Source organism: Oncorhynchus gorbuscha, linkage group LG10, assembly GCF_021184085.1.
Source record: "Oncorhynchus gorbuscha isolate QuinsamMale2020 ecotype Even-year linkage group LG10, OgorEven_v1.0, whole genome shotgun sequence".
In the NCBI taxonomy this organism is placed as follows: Eukaryota; Metazoa; Chordata; class Actinopteri; order Salmoniformes; family Salmonidae; genus Oncorhynchus; species Oncorhynchus gorbuscha.
In genome coordinates this window covers 31,070,798-31,094,522 of record NC_060182.1, presented here as the reverse complement: position 1 = coordinate 31,094,522, position 23,725 = coordinate 31,070,798, and the positions used below count along the sequence as shown (strand labels likewise).

At 48.7% G+C, this 23,725-nt stretch overlaps 1 protein-coding gene across 4 annotated transcripts in view; it reads right to left on the bottom strand.

Moving 5' to 3' along the window:
* LOC124045862 (signal peptide, CUB and EGF-like domain-containing protein 3) overlaps positions 1-23,725 on the bottom strand; it is a 131,773-nt gene that overhangs the window by 34,561 nt on the left and 73,487 nt on the right. For 2 of the 4 annotated variants that reach the window (XM_046365601.1, XM_046365603.1), the window contains exons 5-7: positions 8,801-8,947; positions 7,882-7,998; positions 3,044-3,091 (exon numbers count right to left, since the gene is read on the bottom strand). In XM_046365601.1, coding sequence (XP_046221557.1) covers positions 3,044-3,091; positions 7,882-7,998; positions 8,801-8,947 — 312 coding nt within the window. The remainder of the gene's footprint in view (positions 1-3,043; positions 3,092-7,881; positions 7,999-8,800; positions 8,948-23,725) is intronic. The other 2 variants (XM_046365604.1, XM_046365605.1) reach the window with 1 other exon arrangement.

Sequence of the window (23,725 nt, the reverse complement as noted above, 5' to 3'; positions counted from 1 at the left end):
ATAAGCTGAGGGATACCAGTCGGCAGTTATTTCACAAACTAGGTCTATTAAAGACCCAAGAGCCTATCTCATAAAGAGCACCGGAACAGCTGGCCTGGTCGTGGGCTTCACCGCAGACTGCTGAGAGGGTTGAAACTGGTGTGGAGAGGGCTTCTCACACGTGGCACCACAGAGGAAGCACAGCTGCCCCAGTCTCCACAGAGAATAACTGCATCTCTGTGGGGAATACCTAAGCTAACATGAAACTGTGCTACAGGGAGCAGCCATGATGGGGCAGACCAAACCCCTTTGATACACATCAACTCTACTGCAAGTCATAGATCAAGGAATGCTATTTAGGTGGGAGAAAGTGTTAAAGTGTTTATTGCTTGTTTCACATCTGGAAGACAGTGGCATCACGGCGACACTGTGACAGAGATCCCAAGCAGTTTGGTGCTGATATGGGCCTGGGGCTGGCTCTGGCTGTAACCTAAAGACCATGACTCAGCCATCCTGTGAAAGTCCATGGGCGCTGCGCTGGGTTAGAGAGAGAGAGAGAGAGCATTCCTAGCGAAACACGGTGGTGCTGTGCGGGGGAGAGTGGCACAGCCAGTGTGTTTGTCCAAGTCGCACACTGTCTGTGAGGTACTGAGAGTTGGCAGACCGGGTGATGCAGCACTGTCACGACATGCCTCCAAAACGCTAAGAGAGGCAGTATCACACCAAACACTAATGATCATGAGGGTAGAGAAATATTTATGATGATTATGGCTTGCCAAAAAGGAAGAGGGAGACACGCTCTGGTATGTGTGTGGGTTGTGTTTTCTGGATACAGGATGCAGACCAGCCACGTCCACACTCAGTGTATTGGGTTATATGGGCAGACTTTAGTAAATATTCACAATATGAAGGCTCTGATATGTACAGTGTTGATTTGCATCAGTTCCAGATGTTGATGTAATGTACAGTGTACCTATCTCCCTGAAGCAATAACAAAGCTTTGTCATTTGACTGCCAAATTACACCTACGTGGTGATAAGCTGTGGTTGTTTGCCAAGGGGCGACATACCGCTTGCTGGCTGCCAATAAAATACATTTGATTTTGGGAGGACATAGGCAACAAGTCCAAAGTGGCTGTTACTATCAATTGGATAGTTGAACCAAAGATTTTATAAGCATTAAAAATGAGAAATCAGCATTGAGTTATGTGTGGTTTATTTGAACAACAACAAAGAAACACAGACACACACACATACTCCTCCAAACCCAAGCCTCTGAGTTCACCTTGCAGCAGACATGCAGTTAGAATTGGGTTATTCTGAAAATAGTGCACAAAAAGGTTATTTCAGATGGAAGAAAAATGATGTAGGGAATGCTTTGTCAATAATAAAAAAACAATAGGACGATAACAACCCCTGAAAATGGTTTGCAAATTTCCTTTACTGCTGTAGCTTTGAAAGCAACCCCAAGAGCGAGCTTTAGTCAGACTTGGCTGTATGGATTTCTGGACTCATTAAGCAATGCTCTTTGAGCTCAGTTTGAGCTGACTGAAACCTCAGCAGAAAGCATGAGCCACCATGGTAACTCACTCACAATGATCTATTTCCCCCTCTCTCTCTCTCTCTCTCTCTCTCTCTCTCTCTCCCTCCTCCTCTCCCTCTCTCTCTCTCCTCCCCTCTCTATCTCTCTCCCTCCCTTTCCCTCTCCCCCTGTCTTCTTCTTCTCTCTCTCTCTCTCTCTACTCTCTCTCTCTCTCTCTCTCTCTCTCTCTCTCTCTCTCTCTCTCTCTCTCTCTCTCTCTCTCTCTCTCTCTCTCTCCCTCCCATCCTCCCTCTCCCTCCCTTTCCCTCTCCCTGTCTTCTTCTCTCTCTCTCTCTCTCTCTCTCTCTCTCTCTCTCCCTCTGTCCCTTTCCCTCTCCCTCTGTCTTCTCTCTCTCTCTCTCTCTCTCTCTCTCTCTCTCTCTCTCTCTCTCTCTCTCTCTCTCTCTCTCTCTCCCTCCTCCTCTCCCGCTCTCCCTCCGTCTTCTTCTTCTCTCTCTCTCTCTCTCACTCGCTCTCTCTCTCTGTCTCTCTCTCTCTGCTTATTTTTCTTGTCACTTCTGTCAGATCATAACAGCATAATTTATACAGCAAGAGAGTGACTGTTTTACACTCTACACCCAATCTTAAATGTTAAGAGTAATGTTGAAAAACATCAAACCTGTAATGTACATTTCTCCAAGTGGAAGAATACGTAAAACATTAGAACAGAGAGGTATTCTATGTTCAGTCTATTGTGTGGCTGAGTGTCAAGTCATGGCCGTGCCTCTGGCTCCCTCTCAAGCACTAACACTCTGTGAAAGCATTCCAAAACCGGCCACGGATAGGTGCTCGGCACAGCTCAGGGCTTAATTCTCTTCCTAGCAGTTGTATCAAAACACAAATAAACATCAGGGCCCTTGGCTTGGCCTGTTTCTAAAGAGCCATCACAGTAATTGGAAGAGAGAGGTTGAGGACTTTGAGTCGGGCTATTCACTTAGCCTGGCTTTCACCAGCACATCCACATGCAGCCCTCAAAGGAGGCATAGAAAGTTTATGAAAGGCTCAGACAGAACAGATTGGACAGGGATTAACTCTAGGTAGGGAAGGGCTGCTCTATGATACAGAACCAGGAAGTATATTCTAAAGTCTCTATATTGTAGCATTCAATACATCCCATATATCTCTTATCTGTCTTTCATTTTCATCATATTGTTTTGTGCTGGTAAGTTGAAGGCTTATTTTCCTAACAGCAGCTGTGTTTTGAAAAGACGTGGTTTGACATGGGTAGCCACCATTGTTATTGAAAGGGCATTCACAGAAGGAAGAGGAAGGTGGGGAGGTGCCAAAGGTCAGGGGTCAGAGAGGGATGATGCCCCTTTGGGAGGGGTGCAATGTGTGTTAGGTTAGTTAGTTTCCCCCGGGTCGGCCGGCCTACACCCCACACCCATATGGAAGGACAGAGGGGCGCAGTCAGGAGGAGTCAGGGGGTCAGTGGAGCCCCCCAGAGAGGAGCCAGAGGAGCCAGAGGAACAGAGATATTTACCATTGGGGAACAGCTGTGGGGCTGCCTGGTTCTGGACACTCCTCTCCCCTGCGCACACATATACACATACATTGCAAAAATACTGCTTTAGTGCTCCATTTAGAAACATGGGCCGAACATCTGAGATGTCCTCATGAGAATAATCCTCTATGTATATAATACCGTACTTTAGTGGTGTACTGTTCAATGCCCCCATTTCTGGGTTCACTAAGCATATTCATGAAACACATAAGCCATCCATCTCTCCCGGATGAAACACTCAGAATCAATGCCCAGAGGAGTTGCAGAAAACCATTGATTTGTCACAAGGGCAAAACTATTGATACTAATTGTACTATTGATAATGAATGGATGGCTGGCCAGACAATGTTGTGTACATTCTAAATCAAAACAGAAAATGGCTATGATAGATTACTCGCTAGAACCAGAGGGTCACCTCTAATGACAAAGGCAGACAAAGGCAGACAAAGGCAAACCATGCAATCATGCACATACAAGAGCCTCACGTTCAAGAAGGGGGCAGACTAGAGGTAAAGCCAAGTTAGTGCAAACTCTGCAAGCCATTATAGCAAGAGTCATATACAGTAGTTAGTGGTTGGTAAGAGAAGACAGGTCAGAGACGGACAGATTTACCATCATGCTTTGCTGCCAGGCATTCAGGGTTAAAAAGAAGAAGTTGTGGCATCTCAGAGCATGGTGATACTGTTGTGTTAATGTTGTGTGACACTCTACTCTCTTCCACATGCTTAGAACATGTATTCCTCTGGTGTCATTCAGGTGAATTAGGGATGACACATGTCACTCTCTGTTTTCATAGAAACGCATGAGAACCGTTGAGGATTCTTTACCTCAGCGCGGAGACCGCACACACACAGCATGCACTGTTTACATCCTCTGTTGCCATGGATATGCCAATATGACTGGGTGATTCCAGGCCAGCATAGGCCGAAAATATTTTGGGTATCTCAAGATTGTTTTACTCATGCGTGAGTGTGTGCGCATATATGTGTGTGTGTGTGTGTGTGTGTATGTGTGTGTACGCAAAGGTGTAAAGTAATTAAGTAAAAATACTTTAAAGTACTACTTAAGTGGTTTTTAGGGGTATCTGTACTTCACTATTTCTATTTTTTGACAACTTTTACTTTTACTCCGCTACATTCCTAAATAAAATAATGTACTTTTTACTCCATACATTTTCTCTGACACCCAAAAGTACTCGTTAATTTTTTAATTTTTAGCAGGACAGGAAAATGGTCCAATTCAAACACTTATCAAGAGAACATCCCTGGTCATCCCTACTGCCTCTGATCTGGAGGACTCACTAAACAGAGAACATCCCTGGTCATCCCTACTGCCTCTGATCTGGAGGACTCACCAAACAGAGAACATCCCTGGTCATCCCTACTGCCTCTGATCTGGAGGACTCACCAAACAGAGAACATCCCTGGTCATCCCTACTGCCTCTGATCTGGAGGACTCCCCAAACAGAGAACATCCCTGGTCATCCCTACTGCCTCTGATCTGGAGGACTCACCAAACAGAGAACATCCCTGGTCATCCCTACTGCCTCTGATCTGGAGGACTCACTAAACAGAGAACATCCCTGGTCATCCCTACTGCCTCTGATCTGGAGGACTCACCAAACAGAGAACATCCCTGGTCATCCCTACTGCCTCTGATCTGGAGGACTCACCAAACAGAGAACATCCCTGGTCATCCCTACTGCCTCTGATCTGGCAGACTCACCAAAAATAAATGCTTTGTATGTATGAGTGCTGTAGTGTGCCCCTGGCTATCAGTACATTTAAAAAAAAAGAACATTGTGCCATCTAGTTTGCTTAATATCAGGAATTGGAAAGGATTTATACTTTTACTTTTGATACTTAAGTATATTTAAAACCAAACACTTTTAGAATATTTTAGCAATTACATTTACCTTTGATACAAAAGTATATTTAAAACCAAACATTTTTAGACTTTTACTCAAGTAGTATTTTACTGGGTGACTCACTTTTACTTGAGTCATTTTCTATTAAGGCATCTTTACATTTACTCAAGTATGACAAGTATTTCTACCACTGTTGGTGTGTGTGTGTGTGTGTGTGTGTGTGTGTGTGTGTGTGTGTGTGTGTGTGTGTGTGTGTGTGTGTGTGTGTGTGTGTGTGTGTGTGTGTGTGTGTGTGTGTGTGTGTGTGTGTGCGTGCGTGGCGTGTGTGTGTGCGTGTGTGTGTGTGGCGTGTGTGTGTGTGTGTGTGTGTGTGTGTGTGTGTGTGTGTGTGTGTGTGTGTGTGTGTGTGTGTGTGTGTGTGTGTGTGTGTGTGTGTGTGTGTGCGTGCGTGCGTGTGTGTGTGGATGGCGTGTGTGTGTGTGTGTGTGTGTGTGTGTGTGTGTGTGTGTGTGTGTGTGTGTGTGTGTGTGTGTGTGTGTGTGTGCATGCGTGTGTGCGTGCGTGCGTGTGTGTGCGTGCGTGTGTGCGTGCGTGTGTGTGTGGATGGCGTAGTGTGTGTGTGTGTGTGTGTGTGTGTGTGTGTGTGTGTGTGTGTGTGTGTGTGTGTGTGTGTGTGTGTGTGTGTGTGTGTGTGTGTGCGTGCGTGTGTGCGTGCGTGTGTGTGTGCGTGCGTGCGTGTGGATGGCGTAGTGTGACTAGCCTCTAAGATGATGCAGATCCTGAGCATGTCTGCATCTGCCTGTTATTTGGAGAGGTTTATGACCTGCTGTACTAACAGCTTGTATACTTCCACTTGATAGCTGCTCCTTTCTGTTTTGTTACGCTTTGCTTTACAGAAACGTACTGTATGTGCAAACACACTGGGGACCAGAAGTACAGGGAAGGTTACAGTGTGTTAATCCAACTTTGATGGAACGTTTGATTTGGTAATCTGATGAGTTTCCCTTACAGTAAACCAGATCATACAGTACATCACTTACTGACTGTATGTGTGTGTGTGCTTATTTGCGTGTCTGTGACAGAGATGGGAATAAGTAAGCTATATGTTTAGATATATCGCACCATGCTAATTTGATGTGTGTGTTTTTCTCCATATCGGGGAGCTCTACTGATACGTATGTTTACAGCATACAGAAGTAAATGTGTTGAGACTTGCCCCATAAACTCGAAACCCCCAACAATGCACTAAAAGTGACTGATGGGAAAGATGAAAGGCAAAATGTTTCAAATAGAAGAGTGCTTTGCACTGCCCAGTGAATGATGACTGAGTTTGGGTGGAGAGACTGAGACAACAGAATTAATGAAGACGTGCCACAGTGCATCACCACAATGAGTTTTGAAAAAACGAAAAAACGACATCGAAATCAATAGACACTGTAGGACTACCAGGGTCAACAATGGTTTAGTTGGTCCTGTTCCAGTGTTATTCATGGGACTGAGAGTATTGAAGTGGTAGTCACTGTTCAATTCAACTACTGTAGTCTAGTATATTGGGGCTATATGAACAGAATACTCTAATTTACATAAAGGTTGCTTTGGTTGTTTTTCGGTTTTGAATCATCCTCCATTACTGCTATAACAAAAAAACTCTTACATCGTTATTTGGTCACATTTTCACTGAGGAAATTAATTTTAACTGGGAGTCTCCATCTCCCAGTCTGTGCTGTCTGGCTGTCTTTAGTAATGTTAGTGCCTGGCTGAAGCAGTCCCAATCATCCTGTCAGTCAGCCTGCTGTGAGGGGCTCGTTTGGCGGTTTGTTTATTTTATTGTGGTTATATTAACTAATAGTGCCTCTTGGAGAGATGGAGTGCATCAGCACCAAACCGCAGAGTGGGCTGCTACCACAACTCCCCGTCCCCCTTGTCTCCCTCCTCTGCAATCCACCGTACCTCCAGAGCATGTGGAGGGAAACTCAAGACCCTAACTGCCTGAGCGCTCCCTAATCTGTCACGTCAGGCGCAGATTTCTTCGGTTTTGGTAATGGTGGCTCAGACATCGAATTTGGCCACGGCAGACTTTGTGGCGTCCTGGCAGCCTCGCTAGAGTACAGTGGTAATGATAGGGTGGTTGACCAGGCCTTGACATGGGCCTGGATCTCATCAGCACCGTGGTGGAGGGCGGAGGGACTAGACAACCTGAGCCAGCCAGACAATCAGCCACTGAAACCAGGCAACCAGTCAACCAAAACAGCTGACCAGCCACCGACACCAGCCAACCAGCCTTTCCACAGCCTCGATTCACTTACAAAACAGCAAAAGCTGAACTAAAAATATGCTATGTATCCACCTGACAGAAAACACCAATCAATCTGGTTCAACGTGTCTCTTTCCATGGGTCATTCTACACAGCCTCGATTTAATTACTTCATGTCAACCATAGCAAACAACATTTACAAATGTCAATGAAGGTTTAGGATGGCTTTGATTAGGTATACTTTCAGTGTAACATCATTGAGGAGTTGACCAAAGGCCCAAAGAGTAGAGGAGCTGCGTCTGGCTACATGGGGTGGTGAAGCGGAAGCTGAGGAAGCACAGTGTCCAGCGAAGCAGGGAGAGAGGAAAGAGCTAATGCAGCCAGAGAGAGAGAGAGAGAGAGAGAGAGAGAGAGAGAGAGAGAGAGAGAGAGAGAGAGAGAGAGAGAGAGAGAGAGAGAGAGAGAGAGAGAGAGGGTCACATCTGTAGGCTGCAGCAGAGAGAGGCATAGCTTTTGTCTTTGTGTGTAATAGCCAAAGCAGCAGAAGTGGACTCTTGGCGATGTAGATGCCTCTGGAACTACCTGGTAATATGTACGGTTGTGGATATGATTGATACAGTACATGTCATATTCTATCTCAGAGCACATCCTTCAGGTAGTTATCCTCCACAACCCGTCCAATGGGTGCTGACTCACCTACACATGTCTTTCCATCAGTGTGGAGGGCAAACTTCATGTGACACGCACATCTGGGGCCGTGGTCCGTCTCCTCACAGATGTGCTGGCAACCCCCGTTGCCGTAGTTACAGGTCACTGTCAAGGAGCACACAGTTAGAGCAGAAGGAACATGCTGCACTGTCATCTGTGTGCTGTGACATCATCACCCTCTCAACCTCGGTGTGATGGAGACGTTTTACACCTTGGTGTGAAGGAACTCACACCCCTAAACCATCACCTACTTAGTGGAATGGAGCAGAACTGCAGAGTTTGATTCTCACGGGACTCATATTGGAGTGAGAGTACCGCTTTTTTAGTGTGTGTGTGTGTGTGTGCACGTGTGAGTGTGTTTGTGGTGTGTTGATTGTGTCGACATTAGCATTCTCAATACAGCTGCGATGTCAGACTGCCAGAGGGTGAGAGCCAAGGCTTCCTCCTCCATTCTGTCTGCACTCTACTAACCCCGCGCCTTTTGCCCTTTTCCTAGGCTGTCACTTTTTTTTGGAATAACACTTCTCCAATCCTTACCCAAACACAGGCAAATCCCCCATCAGCCCCGGCCCCAGCCCTGACAGGATGAGCCTTGTTGCAAGGCAACAGGAAGTGTGTGCTGTCCATCACAATGGCTCTGTCTCACAGAAACCTGCTGACCGCTCCCTTAGTTACTCTATTTGTGTCAATTATCAGGCGGTATAAATCATTTGGTGTGATAAACTGACAGAATCACTTGGAAACAACCGGTTTCATACACTGTTTTAAAAATCTGTTGAATGCATCTATTGGAAGGTAGAATGAGCTGAATGTTCTGCTCCACCCTCCGTAATAATAAGTGATTTATATGGAGTCATACTATAATGACTCTGCTTTGTGTGTAGAGGGGAGCAGGGGGTCCACTTACACTTGCAGTCCCTCATGTTCCTGGTGAGCTGGAAGCCAGGCCTGCACTCGCAGGCGATGCCTCCCTTTGGTGTCTCCCGGCAGATGTGAGCACAGCCATGGTTCTTATCCATGCAGGTGGGGCCCTCCTTGGTGCCCTCTGATCGCACTGCAGGGAGAAGAGTGAGTTAGAGGTGACCTGATAGATTGTACTACTTACTACTCCTTGTCCAGATGCCACGCCCACATCAGAGGAGTCTGGTGGGAGGAGCTATAGGAGGACAGGCTCATTGTAATGTAATGGCTGGAATGGAACGGAGTCAAACATATGGTTTCCATATGTTTCATACTGTTCCATTTCCTTCATTCCAGCCATTACAATGAGCCTGTCCTCCTATAGCTCCTCCCACCAGTCTCCAGCCCACCCGCACACACACACACACACACACACACACACACACACACACACACACACACACACACACACACACACACACACACACACACACACACACACACACACACACACACACACACACACACACACACACACACACACACACACACACACACACACAGACTCTCTAACCCTGTCTGCTCCTGGTGACTGACATCCACAGTTGTCCATGTTCCAAATGTCCAGTGTTGATGATATCCTGTTAGAACACATTGTGCCAGGCTATAAAAACTAGCCCGCCTAGAGAAAGGATTTAACTCCCACCAGGAGTTGATCCTGAAGTCCTGTAAGCTTAATTGAGGTAATCCCTAACCGAAAAGAGGACACTAAGGAGACATTTAAACTTTCAGCCACATTCTTCAAACTCAGAGGCGTGCGAGGAGAGGCCTAAAAAACACACGGCACATTTCAGAGGTTAACTACACTCTAACCACAATGCTTTGGTTCAGTTAAAATGGGTCAGTTTTCTGTGGATGCATGGACCCATTATTTGTCCAAACCCAACAAAGGGATGCTTTTGTTGGACTCCATTATATACAGCCATCTTACAAAAGCTGAGTTTTTTTAGCCATTCAAAGCTACACTCAAAGAGCCATGCAGACACATCATTTTGATCTCATGTATGTATGAAGGTCACTTGTGCAACACCTTCCACGACTGAAGAGGATTCCATCCCAGGTCTCACTTGTGTTATAAATTATAACAGGAGTCAGTGTTATTTGTATTTATTTAACCTTTATTTAACTAGGCAAGTCAGTTAAGAACAAATTCTTATTTACAATGACTGCCTACCAAAAGGCAAAAGACCTCCTGCGGGGACGGGAGCTGGGATTACAAATACAAATAAATATATATATATAAATATAGGACAAAACACACGTCACGAGAAGAGAGACAACACTACCTAAAGAGAGACCTAAGACAACAACATAGCAAGGCCGCAACACATGACAACACAGCATGGTAGCAACACAACATGACAACAACGTGGTAGCAACAAAACATGGTAGCAGCACAAGACATGGTACAAACATTATTGGGCATAGCCAACAGCACAAAGGGTAAGAAGGTAGAGGCAACAAGACATCACGCAAAGCAGCCACAACTGTCAGTAAGATGTCCATGATGGAGACTTTGAATGAAGAGATTAAGATAAAACTGTTAGCTGCAGCGAACTGAAAAGAGGAGCGACCCAGGGATGTGTGTGCTTTGGGGACCTTTAACAGAATGTGACTGGCAGAACGGGTGTTGTATGTGGAGGATGAGGACTACAGTAGATATCTCAGATAGGAGAGAGTTATGCTACTATGTATTATGGATGACACCTTTATAGAGCACAGGCCGAGATTTGACTCAATGTCACTATTACAGCTGTAGTGACAAGCCCCAAACCCACTATCTCATTAAAAACCAAACACATCTCTCATCCCTGACTCCTGTCCCTCCTCTACCTCTATGTGTTTATAGGACACCAAATGGCGCCCTAATCCATATTTAGTGCACTACTTTTGACAAGGACCTGAAGGGCTCTGGTTAAAAGTACTGCACTATACATGTGTACATGACCGTAAGTACATCTCAGAACTACCCAAGGGCCAGGCCACCCATACAAAAACATATGCACACACTACTGTTAGGAGCTTTGGATAAAGATGTCTGCTAATTGGTAATTGTGTTATTATTATATATTACATGCTATAGAGGACTGCAATGTACCCTACATGGACAATCATGCTACTGTTTTCAAGTGCTTGCCCTGTGGACATACTGTATGATGTGATGATGAGAAAATACTGTCAGTGTAAATGTGCTGACGAACCATGGCAAAGAGACAAGAGCTGAGCCTAGTTTTATCCTTAATGCCTTATTTATGTACTTTAACGCCTGCCTTCATAGCCTTCCATAATTATACCCTCTTGTTTTCCATGTGTCGTGCCAACAAACTGAACTGGCCCTTTTATTTAGTTTCACTTAGTTGGGGCTGATGTCAGAGAGACAGATATGTTTCCAGGTGCCTCTCCACTTTGTTTTGTCTAGTTGAGGATGGGGGTGTTGATGGGTCGCATTAGTGCTGTCCATCACCTAAAGTCTGTTAAGAGGTCTTACCATGTCAGGATTCAGCATTTCTGACAAGCTTCCCAGCTTTTGCTTTCCTGATCTGTAAAAGGGGTGATGTGGCCCAGTCAGAAAGATGGGAGAGGCTGAGCAATCAGACACTGACTGTAAAAACAGACCGAGGACAGAGGGTCAACTCAGAACAAAAAACCCATTCCACCACAGCGGTTGAGACACATTAAGTACAGGGACGACGACTGGAGTCCACTGACCATATAACAACACACCCTCTTTAAGTTAAGGTGCAGTAAACCTCAGGAGGTCAATGCTGGGGAAACTCAAGCAGAAGTTGGAATTCAACAGTCCTTTCAAACTGCTCCATGCCAAACCCAACAGGCAGACGGGAGGTGAACCCAACACACAGGCAGACGGGAGATGAACCCAACACACAGGCAGACGGGAGGTGAACCCAACACACAGGCAGACGGGAGGTGAACCCAACACACAGGCAGACGGGAGATGAACCCAACACACAGGCAGAGGGAGGTGAACCCAACACACAGGCAGACGGGAGGTGAACCCAACACACAGGCAGAGGTGAACGGGAGGCAGAGGTGAACCCAACACACAGGCAGACGGGAGGTGAACCCAACACACAGGCAGACGGGAGGTGAACCCAACACACAGGCAGACGGGAGGTGAACCCAACACACAGGCAGAGGAGAGGTGAACCCAACACACAGGCAGACGGGAGGTGAACCCAACACACAGGCAGACGGGAGGTGAACCCAACACACAGACAGACGGGAGGTGAACCCAACACACAGGCAGAGGGGAGGTGAACCCAACACACAGGCAGAGGGGAGGTGAACCCAACACACAGACAGACCCAACACACAGGACGGAGGTGAACACACAGGCAACACACAGGCAGACGGGAGGTGAACCCAACACACAGACAGACGGGAGGTGAACCCAACACACAGACAGACCCAACACACAGGAGGTGAACCCAACACACAGGCAGAGGGGAGGTGAACCCAACACACAGGCAGAGGGGAGGTGAACCCAACACACAGAGAGACAGGAGGTGAACCCAACACACAGGCAGAGGGGAGGTGAACCCAACACACAGGCAGACGGGAGGTGAACCCAACACACAGGCAGAGGGGAGGTGAACCCAACACACAGACAGACGGGAGGTGAACCCAACACACAGACAGAGGGGAGGTGAACCCAACACACAGGCAGACGGGAGGTGAACCCAACACACAGACAGACAGGAGGGAGGTGAACCCAACACACAGGCAGACAGGAGGTGAACCCAACACACAGACAGACGGGAGGTGAACCCAACACACAGGTAGACAGGAGTTGAACACAACACACAGGCAGACGGGAGGTGAACCCAACACACAGACAGACAGGAGGTGAACCCAACACACAGACAGACGGGAGGTGAACCCAACACACAGGCAGACAGGAGGTGAACCCAACACACAGACAGACGGGAGGTGAACCCAACACACAGACAGACAGGAGGTGAACCCAACACACAGGCAGACGGGAGGTGAACCCAACACACAGGCAGACAGGAGGTGAACCCAACACACAGGCAGACGGGAGGTGAACCCAACACACAGACAGACGGGAGGTGAACCCAACACACAGGCAGAGGGGAGGTGAACCCAACACACAGACAAGAGGGGAGGTGAACCCAACACACAAACAGAGGGGAGGTGAACCCAACACACAGACAGAGGGGTAGTGAACCCAACAAACAGACAGATGGGAGGTGAACCCAACACACAGACAGAGGGGAGGTGAACCCAACACACAGACAGACGTCTGTGAACACAAAGAGGGATAGAGTTTTCCACTTGGCAGCCCCTAAGAGACTCAAGATCACTTACCAGGGTCACAACGTACATCCCCCAAATCTCCCCACACTCTCCCCACCTATATGAGACCTATCTGACACCCCTCTCCCTTAATACCGCAGACCCATCCATCAATAGCGGGTCGGGCAGGGGCCAGAAACTGGGCCCTGTTCTCTCTGAGGACCTATAAAAGCCCAAGTGCTGACACAATGGCCCTTTTCTCCCTGGCCATGCTATGGAACCACCCTCTGCAGTTCCCTTCAACTGGCTGCCAAATACCTACAGTTTTTATCATCACTACTACAGCTATTGTAATTTATGCGGGGTCTCTTGTCGAGAAATGAAATATAAATAAATAATAGGGATGCAGAAAGAAAAATGGCCCATCGCAAAGTAACTGGGAGAAGTGATGGAGGAAAATAAGGAACTGTGGCCTGCGAACACCAGCAGTCCACTGAAACAAGACCCATAAGACATAACTCTATGTGTAGAAACCAACACAAATATCACAGGGCACTTTATAGACGGATTGCTGGATAAGCAATATGGGTTAAAGTCATGGAGCCAGAGGGGAACCTTCCAAATGGTTACCAGGGGACAGGCTAGACATTGGTTCTCACACTATTGAACACGGAGAGCGATCATCAAAAACCACTGACTGCAGAGGTGGAAAAAAGAACACCCGGCAATTAGCACAAAGAACAGTAAGAGAGAGAAAAAGAGACCTTTTCCCCAGAAGCGACTTAGCAACAGCAGCAATATCCAACCAACCAGGTCGTGACCTGTAACACCAGACACTCAGGAGAGGCTTGTAACTCAGGGACTACTGTGCTGCAGTGCCACCGCAGCAGCCCAAAGCTAACTCATCTAGAACCACCTTCTCCCTCTCTGCTCCAGCTCCTGCTCCCTCTCTGCTCCTGCTCCAGCTCCTGCTCCCTCTCTGCTCCAGCTCCTGCTCCCTCTCTGCTCCAGCTCCTGCTCCCTCTCTGCTCCAGCTCCTGCTCCCTCTCTGCTCCAGCTCCTGCTCCCTCTCTGCTCCAACTCCTGCTCCCTCTCTGCTCCAGCTCCTGCTCCCTCTCTGATCCAGCTCCTGCTCCCTCTCTGCTCCAGCCCCTGCTCCCTCTCTGCTCCCTCTCTGATCCAGCTCCTGCTCCCTCTCTGATCCAGCTCCTGTTCCCTCTCTGCTCCAGCTCTGCTCCAGCTCCTGCTCCCTCTCTGCTCCAGCCCCTGCTCCCTCTCTGCTCCAGCCCCTGCTCCCTCTCTGCTCCAGCTCCTGCTCCGTCTCTGCTCCCTCTCTGCTCCAGCTCCTGCTCCCTCTCTGCTCCAGCTCCTGCTCCCTCTCTGCTCCAGCTCCTGCTCCCTCTCTGCTCCAGCTCCTGCTCCCTCTCTGCTCCAGCTCCTGCTCCCTCTCTGCCCCAGCTCCTGCTTCCCTCTCTGCTCCAGCTCCTGCTCCCTCTCTGCCCCAGCGCTCCAGCTCCTGCTCCCTCTCTGCTCCAGCTCCTGCTCCCTCTCTGCTCCAGCTCCCTGCTCCCTCTCTGCTCCAGACCCTGCTCCCTCTCTTCTCCAGCTCCTGCGCCCTCTCTGATCCAGCTCCTGCTCCCTCTCTGCTCCAGCTCCCTCTCAGCTCCAGCTCCTGCTCCCTCTCTGATCCAGCTCCTGCTCCCTCTCTGCTCCAGCTCCTGCTCCCTCTCTGCTCCAGCTCCTGCTCCCTCTCTGCTCCAGATCTCTCTCTGCTCCAGCTCCTGCCCTCTCTGCTCTCTCTGCTCCAGCTCCAGCTGCTCCCTCTCTGCTCCAGCTCCTGCTCCAGCTCCTGCTCCAGCTCTGCTCCAGCTCCTGCTCCCTCTCTGCTCCAGCCCCTGCTCCCTCTCTGCTCCAGCTCCTGCTCCCTCTCTGCTCCAGCTCCTGCTCCCTCTCTGCTCCAGCTCCTGCTCCCTCTCTGCTCCCCTCTCCTGCTCCAGCTCTGCTGCTCCCTCTCTGCTCCAGCTCCTGCTCCCTCTCTGCTCCAGCTCCTGCTCCCTCTCTGCTCCAGCTCCTGCTCTGCTCCAGCTCCTGCTCCCTCTCTGCTCCAGCTCCTGCTCCCTCTCTGCTCCAGCCCCTGCTCCCTCTCTGCTCCAGCTCCCTCTCTGCTCCAGCTCCTGCTCCCTCTCTGCTCCAGCTCCTGCTCCCTCTCTGCTCCAGCCCCTGCTCCCTCTCTGCTCCAGCTCCTGCTCCCTCTCTGCTCCAGCTCCTGCTGCTCCAGCTCCTGCTCCCTCTCTGCTCCAGCTCCTGCTCCCTCTCTGCTCCAGCTCCTGCTCCCTCTCTGATCCAGCTCCTGCTCCCTCTCTGCTCCAGCTCCTGCTCCCTCTCTGCCCCAGCTCCTGCTCCCTCTCTGCTCCAGCTCCTGCTCCCTCTCTGCCCCAGCGCCTGCTCCCTCTCTGATCCAGCTCCTGCTCCCTCTCTGCTCCAGCCCCTGCTCCCTCTCTGCTCCAGACCCTGCTCCCTCTCTTCTCCAGCTCCTGCGCCCTCTCTGATCCAGCTCCTGCTCCCTCTCTGCTCCCTCTCAGCTCCAGCTCCTGCTCCCTCTCTGATCCAGCTCCTGCTCCCTCTCTGATCCAGCTCCTGCTCCCTCTCTGCTCCAGCTCCTGCTCCCTCTCTGCTCCAGCTCCTGCTCTCTCTCTGCTCCAGCTCCTGCTCCCTCTCTGCTCCAGCACCTGCTCCCTCTCTGCTCCAGCCCCTGCTCCCTCTCTGCTCCAGCTCCTGCTCCCTCTCTGCTCCAGCTCCTGCTCCCTCTCTGCTCCAGCTCCTGCTCCCTCTCTGCTCCCTCTCTGCTCCAGCTCCTGCTCCCTCTCTGCTCCAGCTCCTGCTCCCTCTCTGCTCCCTCTCTGCTCCAGCTCCTGCTCCCTCTCTGCTCCAGCTCCTGCTCCCTCTCTGCTCCAGCTCCTGCTCCCTCTCTGCTCCCTCTCTGCTCCAGCTCCTGCTCCCTCTCTGCTCCAGCTCCTGCTCCCTCTCTGCTCCAGCCCATGCTCCAGCTCCTGCTCCCTCTCTGCTCCCTCTCTGATCCAGCTCCTGCTCCCTCTCTGCTCCAGCTCCTGCTCCCTCTCTGCTCCCTCTCTGATCCAGCTCCTGCTCCCTCTCTGCTCCAGCTCCTGCTCCCTCTCTGCTCCCTCTCTGCTCCAGCTCCTGCTCCCTCTCTGCACCCTCTCTGCTCCCTCTCTGATCCAGCTCCTGCTCCCTCTCTGCTCCAGCCCCTGCTCCCTCTCTGCTCCAGCTCCTGCTCCCTCTCTGCTCCAGCTCCTGCTCCCTCTCTGCTCCAGCTCCTGCTCCCTCTCTGCTCCAGCTCCTGCTCCCTCTCTGCTCCAGCTCCTGCTCCCTCTCTGCCCCAGCTCCTGCTACCTCTCTGCTCCAGCTCCTGCTCCCTCTCTGCTCCAGCTCCTGCTCCCTCTCTGTCCCAGCTCCTGCTCCCTCTCTGCTCCAGCTCCTGCTCCCTCTCTGCTCCCTCTCTGCTCCAGCTCCTGCTCCCTCTCTGCTCCAGCTCCTGCTCCCTCTCTGCTCCAGCTCCTGCTCCAGCTCCTGCTCCCTCTCTGCTCCCTCTCTGCTCCAGCTCCTGCTCCCTCTCTGCTCCAGCTCCTGCTCCCTCTCTGCTCCAGCTCCTGCTCCCTCTCTGCTCCAGACACAATAGTGTTCAGGCTCAAGGCTAATACTTTGAAAGCACAGTGGGACAAAGTAAAAGATGCTAAACATTTCTCAAGAGCTTTGAACAAATACATTCCTGTTTTGTGCATCTCTGACGATTACTGTACAGGGACACTTCCCTCCAAAGCAAAACTCAAATCTAAAGAGAGGACAGGATGTAATGAATGGAGAAATAGACCTACACATGCTGCCCAGAGAACAGTTTTGTTTGTCTCAATGTTCATATCCAACCACAGTTACAGTCCTCTAATGCAGTCATTTATGTTCATCTGGAACTCAACACAATGTGCGTTTGGAGCGACCAGGCAATTAAAGCAGCATTCCTTCCTCTTAGATAATGGGCCGTTAAAAGTTTTTAAAAGGAGGATAAAAATGTCAGCGCATGGAAAAGGCGGAGAGGAGCTGAAGAGAGAGGCGGGACCGGGCCAGGCTACAGATGGGCCCGGGGAGCAACAGGGCATCCAGGGGTTCCACGTCGCGACCTAGCGCCGTCCCGACGGCAAGCGAATGCCCTCAAAGAGACAGCAGATCCAACTCACTTAGCCAAGTACTACTGTTTGGGCCCTTCTGCCAACCGTTGGTTCCCTTCAACTCCCAAAGGCCCAGTTACAGCAGCAGCTTATTTGCTTATTGGGAAGAGAGAGAGGGCATAAACAGTCCCAGACAGGGAAAGTGGCAGATGATTGTGGAATTATATTTTCCCATAGGATACATCTGCATGTCTGTGGTTAGCATGAAAGGCACCTAAACTACCAACAAACCTAATGACATAATTTCTGTAGTACGTTTCCAAAACAATACTTGCATAGTTTTCTAATGATCCTAACTATTGCATTGCTAAGTGGTTTAAATGCCTCTGCTGCTTTACCTGTGGGTGTATTGATTCTTTCTTGTTGCTGTTGTTGTTTGTTGTTGTTGTTGGTGTGTGTGTGTGTGTGTGTGTGTGTGTGTGTGTGTGTGTGTGTGTGTGTGTGTGTGTGTGTGTGTGTGTGTGTGTGTGTGTGTGTGTGTGTGTGTGTGTGTGTGTGTGTGTGTGTGTGTTGATATAAAAATCAATAGAACAGGAGAGAAATGGCATAGAGGTGGGTTCAATAGAACAGGAGAGAGATGGCATAGTGGTGGGTTCAATAGAACAGGAGAGAGATGGCATAGAGGTGGGTTCAATAGAACAGGAGAGAGATGCCATAGTGGTGGGTTCAATAGAACAGGAGAGAGATGGCATAGAGGTGGGTTCAATAGAACAGGAGAGAGATGGCATAGAGGTGGGTTCAATAGAACAGGAGAGAGATGGCATAGAGGTGGGTTCAATAGAACAGGAGAGAGATGGCATAGAGGTGGGTTCAATAGAACAGGAGAGAGATGGCATAGAGGTGGGTTCAATAGAACAGGAGAGAGATGGCATAGAGGTGGGTTCAATAGAACAGGAGAGAGATGGCATAGTGGTGGGTTCAATAGAACAGGAGAGAGATGGCATAGTGGTGGGTTCAATAGAACAGGAGAGAGATGGCATAGAGGTGGGTTCAATAGAACAGGAGAGAGATGGCATAGAGGTGGGTTCAATAGAACAGGAGAGAGATGGCATAGAACAGGAGAGAGATGGGTTCAATAGAACAGGAGAGAGATGGCATAGAACAGGAGAGAGATGGGTTCAATAGAACAGGAGAGAGATGGCATAGTGGTGGGTTCAATAGAACAGGAGAGAGATGGCATAGTGGTGTGTTCAATAGAACAGTAGAGAGATGGCATAGAGGTGGGTTCAATAGAACAGGAGAGAAATGGCATAGAGGTGGGTTCAATAGAACAGGAGAGAGATGGCATAGAGGTGGGTTCAATAGAACAGGAGAGAGATGGCATAGTGGTGGGTTCAATAGAACAGGAGAGAGATGGCATAGTGGTGTGTTCAATAGAACAGGAGAGAGATGGCATAGAGGTGGGTTCAATAGAACAGGAGAGAAATGGCATAGAGGTGGGTTCAATAGAACTGGAGAGAAATGGCATAGAGGTGGGTTCAATAGAACAGGAGAGAAATGGCATAGAGGTGGGTTCAATAGAACAGGAGAGAGATGGCATAGAGGTGGGTTCAATAGAACAGGAGAGAGATGGCATAGAGGTGGGTTCGATAGAACAGTAGAGAGATGGCATAGAGGTGGGTTCAATAGAACAGGAGAGAAATGGCATAGAGGTGGGTTCAATAGAACAGGAGAGAGATGGCTTAAATGTAAATGTAATGTAAATGAGAGATGGCATAGTGGTGTGTTCAATAGAACAGTAGAGAGATGGCATAGTGGTGTGTTCAATAGAACAGTAGAGAGATGGCATAGTGGTGTGTTCAATAGAACAGGAGAGAGATGGCATAGTGGTGGGTTCAATAGAACAGGAGAGAGATGGCATAGAGGTGGGTTCAATAGAACAGGAGAGAAATGGCATAGTGGTGGGTTCAATAGAACAGGAGAGAGATGGCATAGAGGTGGGTTCAATAGAACAGGAGAGAGATGGCATAGAGGTGGGTTCAATAGAACAGGAGAGAGATGTCATAGAGGTGGGTTCAATAGAACAGGAGAGAGATGGCATAGTGGTGGGTTCAATAGAACAGGAGAGAAATGGCATAGAGGTGGGTTCAATAGAACAGGAGAGAGATGGCATAGTGGTGGGTTCAATAGAACAGGAGAGAGATGGCATAGTGGTGGGTTCAATAGAACAGGAGAGAGATGGCATAGAGGTGGGTTCAATAGAACAGGAGAGAGATGGCATAGTGGTGGGTTCAATAGAACAGGAGAGAGATGGCATAGAGGTGGGTTCAATAGAACAGGAGAGAGATGGCATAGTGGTGGGTTCAATAGAACAGGAGAGAGATGGCATAGTGGTGGGTTCAATAGAACAGGAGAGAGATGGCATAGTGGTGGGTTCAATAGAACAGGAGAGAGATGGCATAGTGGTGGGTTCAATAGAACAGGAGAGAGATGGCATAGTGGTGGGTTCAATAGAACAGGAGAGAGATGGCATAGAGGTGGGTTCAATAGAACAGGAGAGAGATGGCATAGTGGTGGTTCAATAGAACAGGAGAGAGATGGCATAGTGGTGGGTTCAATAGAACAGGAGGAGAGAGATGGCATAGAGGTGGGTTCAATAGAACAGGAGAGAGATGGCATAGAGGTGGGTTCAATAGAACAGGAGAGAAATGGCATAGAGGTGGGTTCAATAGAACAGGAGAGAAATGGCATAGTGGTGTGTTCAATAGAGCAGGAGAGAAATGGCATAGTGGTGGGTTCAATAGAACAGGAGAGAAATGGCATAGAGGTGTGTTCAATAGAACAGGAGAGAAATGGCATAGTGGTGGGTTCAATAGAACAGGAGAGAAATGGCATAGTGATGTGTTCAATAGAGCAGGAGAGAAATGGCATAGAGGTGGGTTCAATAGAACAGGAAATAAATGGCATAGAGGTGGGTTCAATAGAACAGGAGAGAAATAGCATAGAGGTGGGTTCAATAGAACAGGAGAGAGATGGCATAGAGGTGGGTTCAATAGAACAGGAGAGAAATGGCATAGAGGTGGGTTCAATAGAACAGGAGAGAAATGGCATAGTGGTGTGTTCAATAGAGCAGTAGAGAAATGGCATAGAGGTGGGTTCAATAGAACAGGAGAGAAATGGCATAGAGGTGGGTTCAATAGAACAGGAGAGAGATGGCATAGTGGTGGGTTCAATAGAACAGGAGAGAGATGGCATAGTGGTGGGTTCAATAGAACAGGAGAGAGATGGCATAGTGGTGGGTTCAATAGAACAGGAGAGAGATGGCATAGTGGTGGGTTCAATAGAACAGGAGAGAGATGGCATAGTGGTGGGTTCAATAGAACAGGAGAGAGATGGCATAGAGGTGGGTTCAATAGAACAGGAGAGAGATGGCATAGTGGTGTGTTCAATAGAACAGGAGAGAGATGGCATAGTGGTGGGTTCAATAGAACAGGAGAGAGATGGCATAGAGGTGGGTTCAATAGAACAGGAGAGAGATGGCATAGAGGTGGGTTCAATAGAACAGGAGAGAAATGGCATAGAGGTGGGTTCAATAGAACAGGAGAGAAATGGCATAGTGGTGTGTTCAATAGAGCAGGAGAGAAATGGCATAGTGGTGGGTTCAATAGAACAGGAGAGAAATGGCATAGAGGTGTGTTCAATAGAACAGGAGAGAAATGGCATAGTGGTGGGTTCAATAGAACAGGAGAGAAATGGCATAGTGATGTGTTCAATAGAGCAGGAGAGAAATGGCATAGAGGTGGGTTCAATAGAACAGGAAATAAATGGCATAGAGGTGGGTTCAATAGAACAGGAGAGAAATAGCATAGAGGTGGGTTCAATAGAACAGGAGAGAGATGGCATAGAGGTGGGTTCAATAGAACAGGAGAGAAATGGCATAGAGGTGGGTTCAATAGAACAGGAGAGAAATGGCATAGTGGTGTGTTCAATAGAGCAGTAGAGAAATGGCATAGAGGTGGGTTCAATAGAACAGGAGAGAAATGGCATAGAGGTGGGTTCAATAGAACAGGAGAGAAATGGCATAGAGGTGGGTTCAATAGAACAGGAGAGAAATGGCATAGAGGTGGGTTCAATAGAACAGGAGAGAAATGGCATAGAGGTGTGTTCAATAGAATAGGAGAGAAATGGCATAGAGATGGGTTCAATAGAACAGGAGAGAAATGGCATAGAGGTGGGTTCAATAGAACAGGAGAGAAATGGCATAGAGGTGTGTTCAATAGAGCAGGAGAGAAATAGCATAGTGGTGGGTTCAATAGAACAGTAGAGAAATGGCATAGTGGTGGGTTCAATAGAACAGGAGAGAAATGGCATAGTGGTGGGTTCAATAGAACAGGAGAGAAATGGCATAGTGGTGGGTTCAATAGAACAGGAGAGAAATGGCATAGTGGTGGGTTCAATAGAACAGGAGAGAAATGGCATAGTGGTGGGTTCAATAGAACAGGAGAGAAATGGCATAGTGGTGGGTTCAATAGAACAGGAGAGAAATGGCATAGTGGTGGGTTCAATAGAACAGGAGAGACATGGCATAGTGGTGGGTTCAATAGAACAGGAGAGAAATGGCATAGTGGTGGGTTCAATAGAACAGGAGAGAAATGGCATAGTGGTGGGTTCAATAGAACAGGAGAGAAATGGCATAGTGGTGGGTTCAATAGAACAGGAGAGAAATGGCATAGTGGTGGGTTCAATAGAACAGGAGAGAAATGGCATAGTGGTGGGTCCAGTCTCTCTCCAGAATGGCTCAGCTGTCTCCAACCAACTCTTGTGCATTCATTGCTTCATTGTGTGAAATGTTTGCCCTTTGATTTTGTATTTATTTCATCAATTCCCCATTACATATGTCACCAGTATTAAATGTACCGTTAACCCCTGTCATTTTGAATTGTTGCGCAATGAATGGGTTTATAAAAGCACATGTTTAACTCTAGCAACAACCAACTGAGGAGCAGCAGGAGAAATCCCGCTCACAATAGTATGCTGTGCACGTGTGCTAGTGGTGTTGGACACAGGGACATTTATTGCCACTAAATGAATCAAATTAACCGGTCAAATGTATTTCCATCAACTGGTATTTCTGTCAATGAATAAAAAGCATTCTTTTTGCAAATTGTTTTTTTGGGGCCGGCAAAAGTTGAATTTATCATCTTAAGAAAATAAAAACGGCCAAAAGCCGGCTAACGGAAACCCTGCTACTGTGGGACATGCCCCCCTCTACCTCACTCCTCATCACTCATCACTTCAAGGTCACCTCTGCACTCCCTCTCCCAGCGGAGCCCCCCCCCCCACCCTCTGACAGAGAGGGGCACACAGAACAAAATAGAGCAACACAACACACCAGAGGCTTACCAGAATACCTGCACAAATAAAGGAGGCAACCCTCTCTTTTAATAAAAAGACAAAATGTCATTTCAACGCCTTCTTTCTGAAATCCAAGGTAGGCCAGCTGAAAGCAGTCGTCTATCTGACAGGAGAAGGAGACACGATTCCGGCTGGCCCTCTGGGTAAAGCCATGGCGGCAAAGTGTCCGTGGAAAACCCCCTCTGACACTAAGGCAGTCCACTGTGGCCTGCTAGCGCTTCTAGCTTAAAAACGGCCTTCAACAAACCCGACTATGCAAAAGGATGCCCGACACAAAAGAAGTATGGAGGATTCAACAGTAACCAAAACTTGCTAGAGCCCAAGCCACTGATGTATATATGTGTTATATTTGTTGAAGCGCGGGGAGCCATGTGGCCAATGAAAGCCCAGTCTAGACAAAGAGGGAACAGCAACTGAAGGTAAATTAGAAAGTGGGAGGGGGGAGGTGAGGTGCAAAAGAGACAGAGAGAGGGAGGGAGAGAGAGCGGGAGTAAGTAGGAGAGAGAGGGCAGAGAGTGAGAGGAGAGTGAGAGAGAAGGAATGAAAAAGAGGGTGAGAGGGAGAGAATTGCAGAGAAAGAGAAAGCGAGAGAAAGAGAATGAAAGAGGGAGAGAGAGAAAAAGACAGAATGGAGGAAAGGGATAGTGTCCTGTAGGTCTTCTAGAGAAACAGTCTTTGATGCTGGACTAATGGTGAGACCTAATAGGTGGCCATGGGAGTGCGGGACGTTCCACTCGCTCCACTTCCCCAGAATAGGAAAAGAGCCTAGTTATACGGTCGGACTGCAGAGCAATGGAGCAGCCACTCCTGCACTTGTAAAAACAGCTCTGCGGCCAGCATACAGCCAGACAGGCAGGCATGCTGAGATCCAGCTCCAGGAATGGGAAGGGAAGGGACACTACAAGCCCTTCACAGTAGGGGCTCCAGGAGAAAGAGAGGCTTCTCTTTTCACACGACTGGCTATAGCCAGCCATGACACACCATATCATATATTGGGA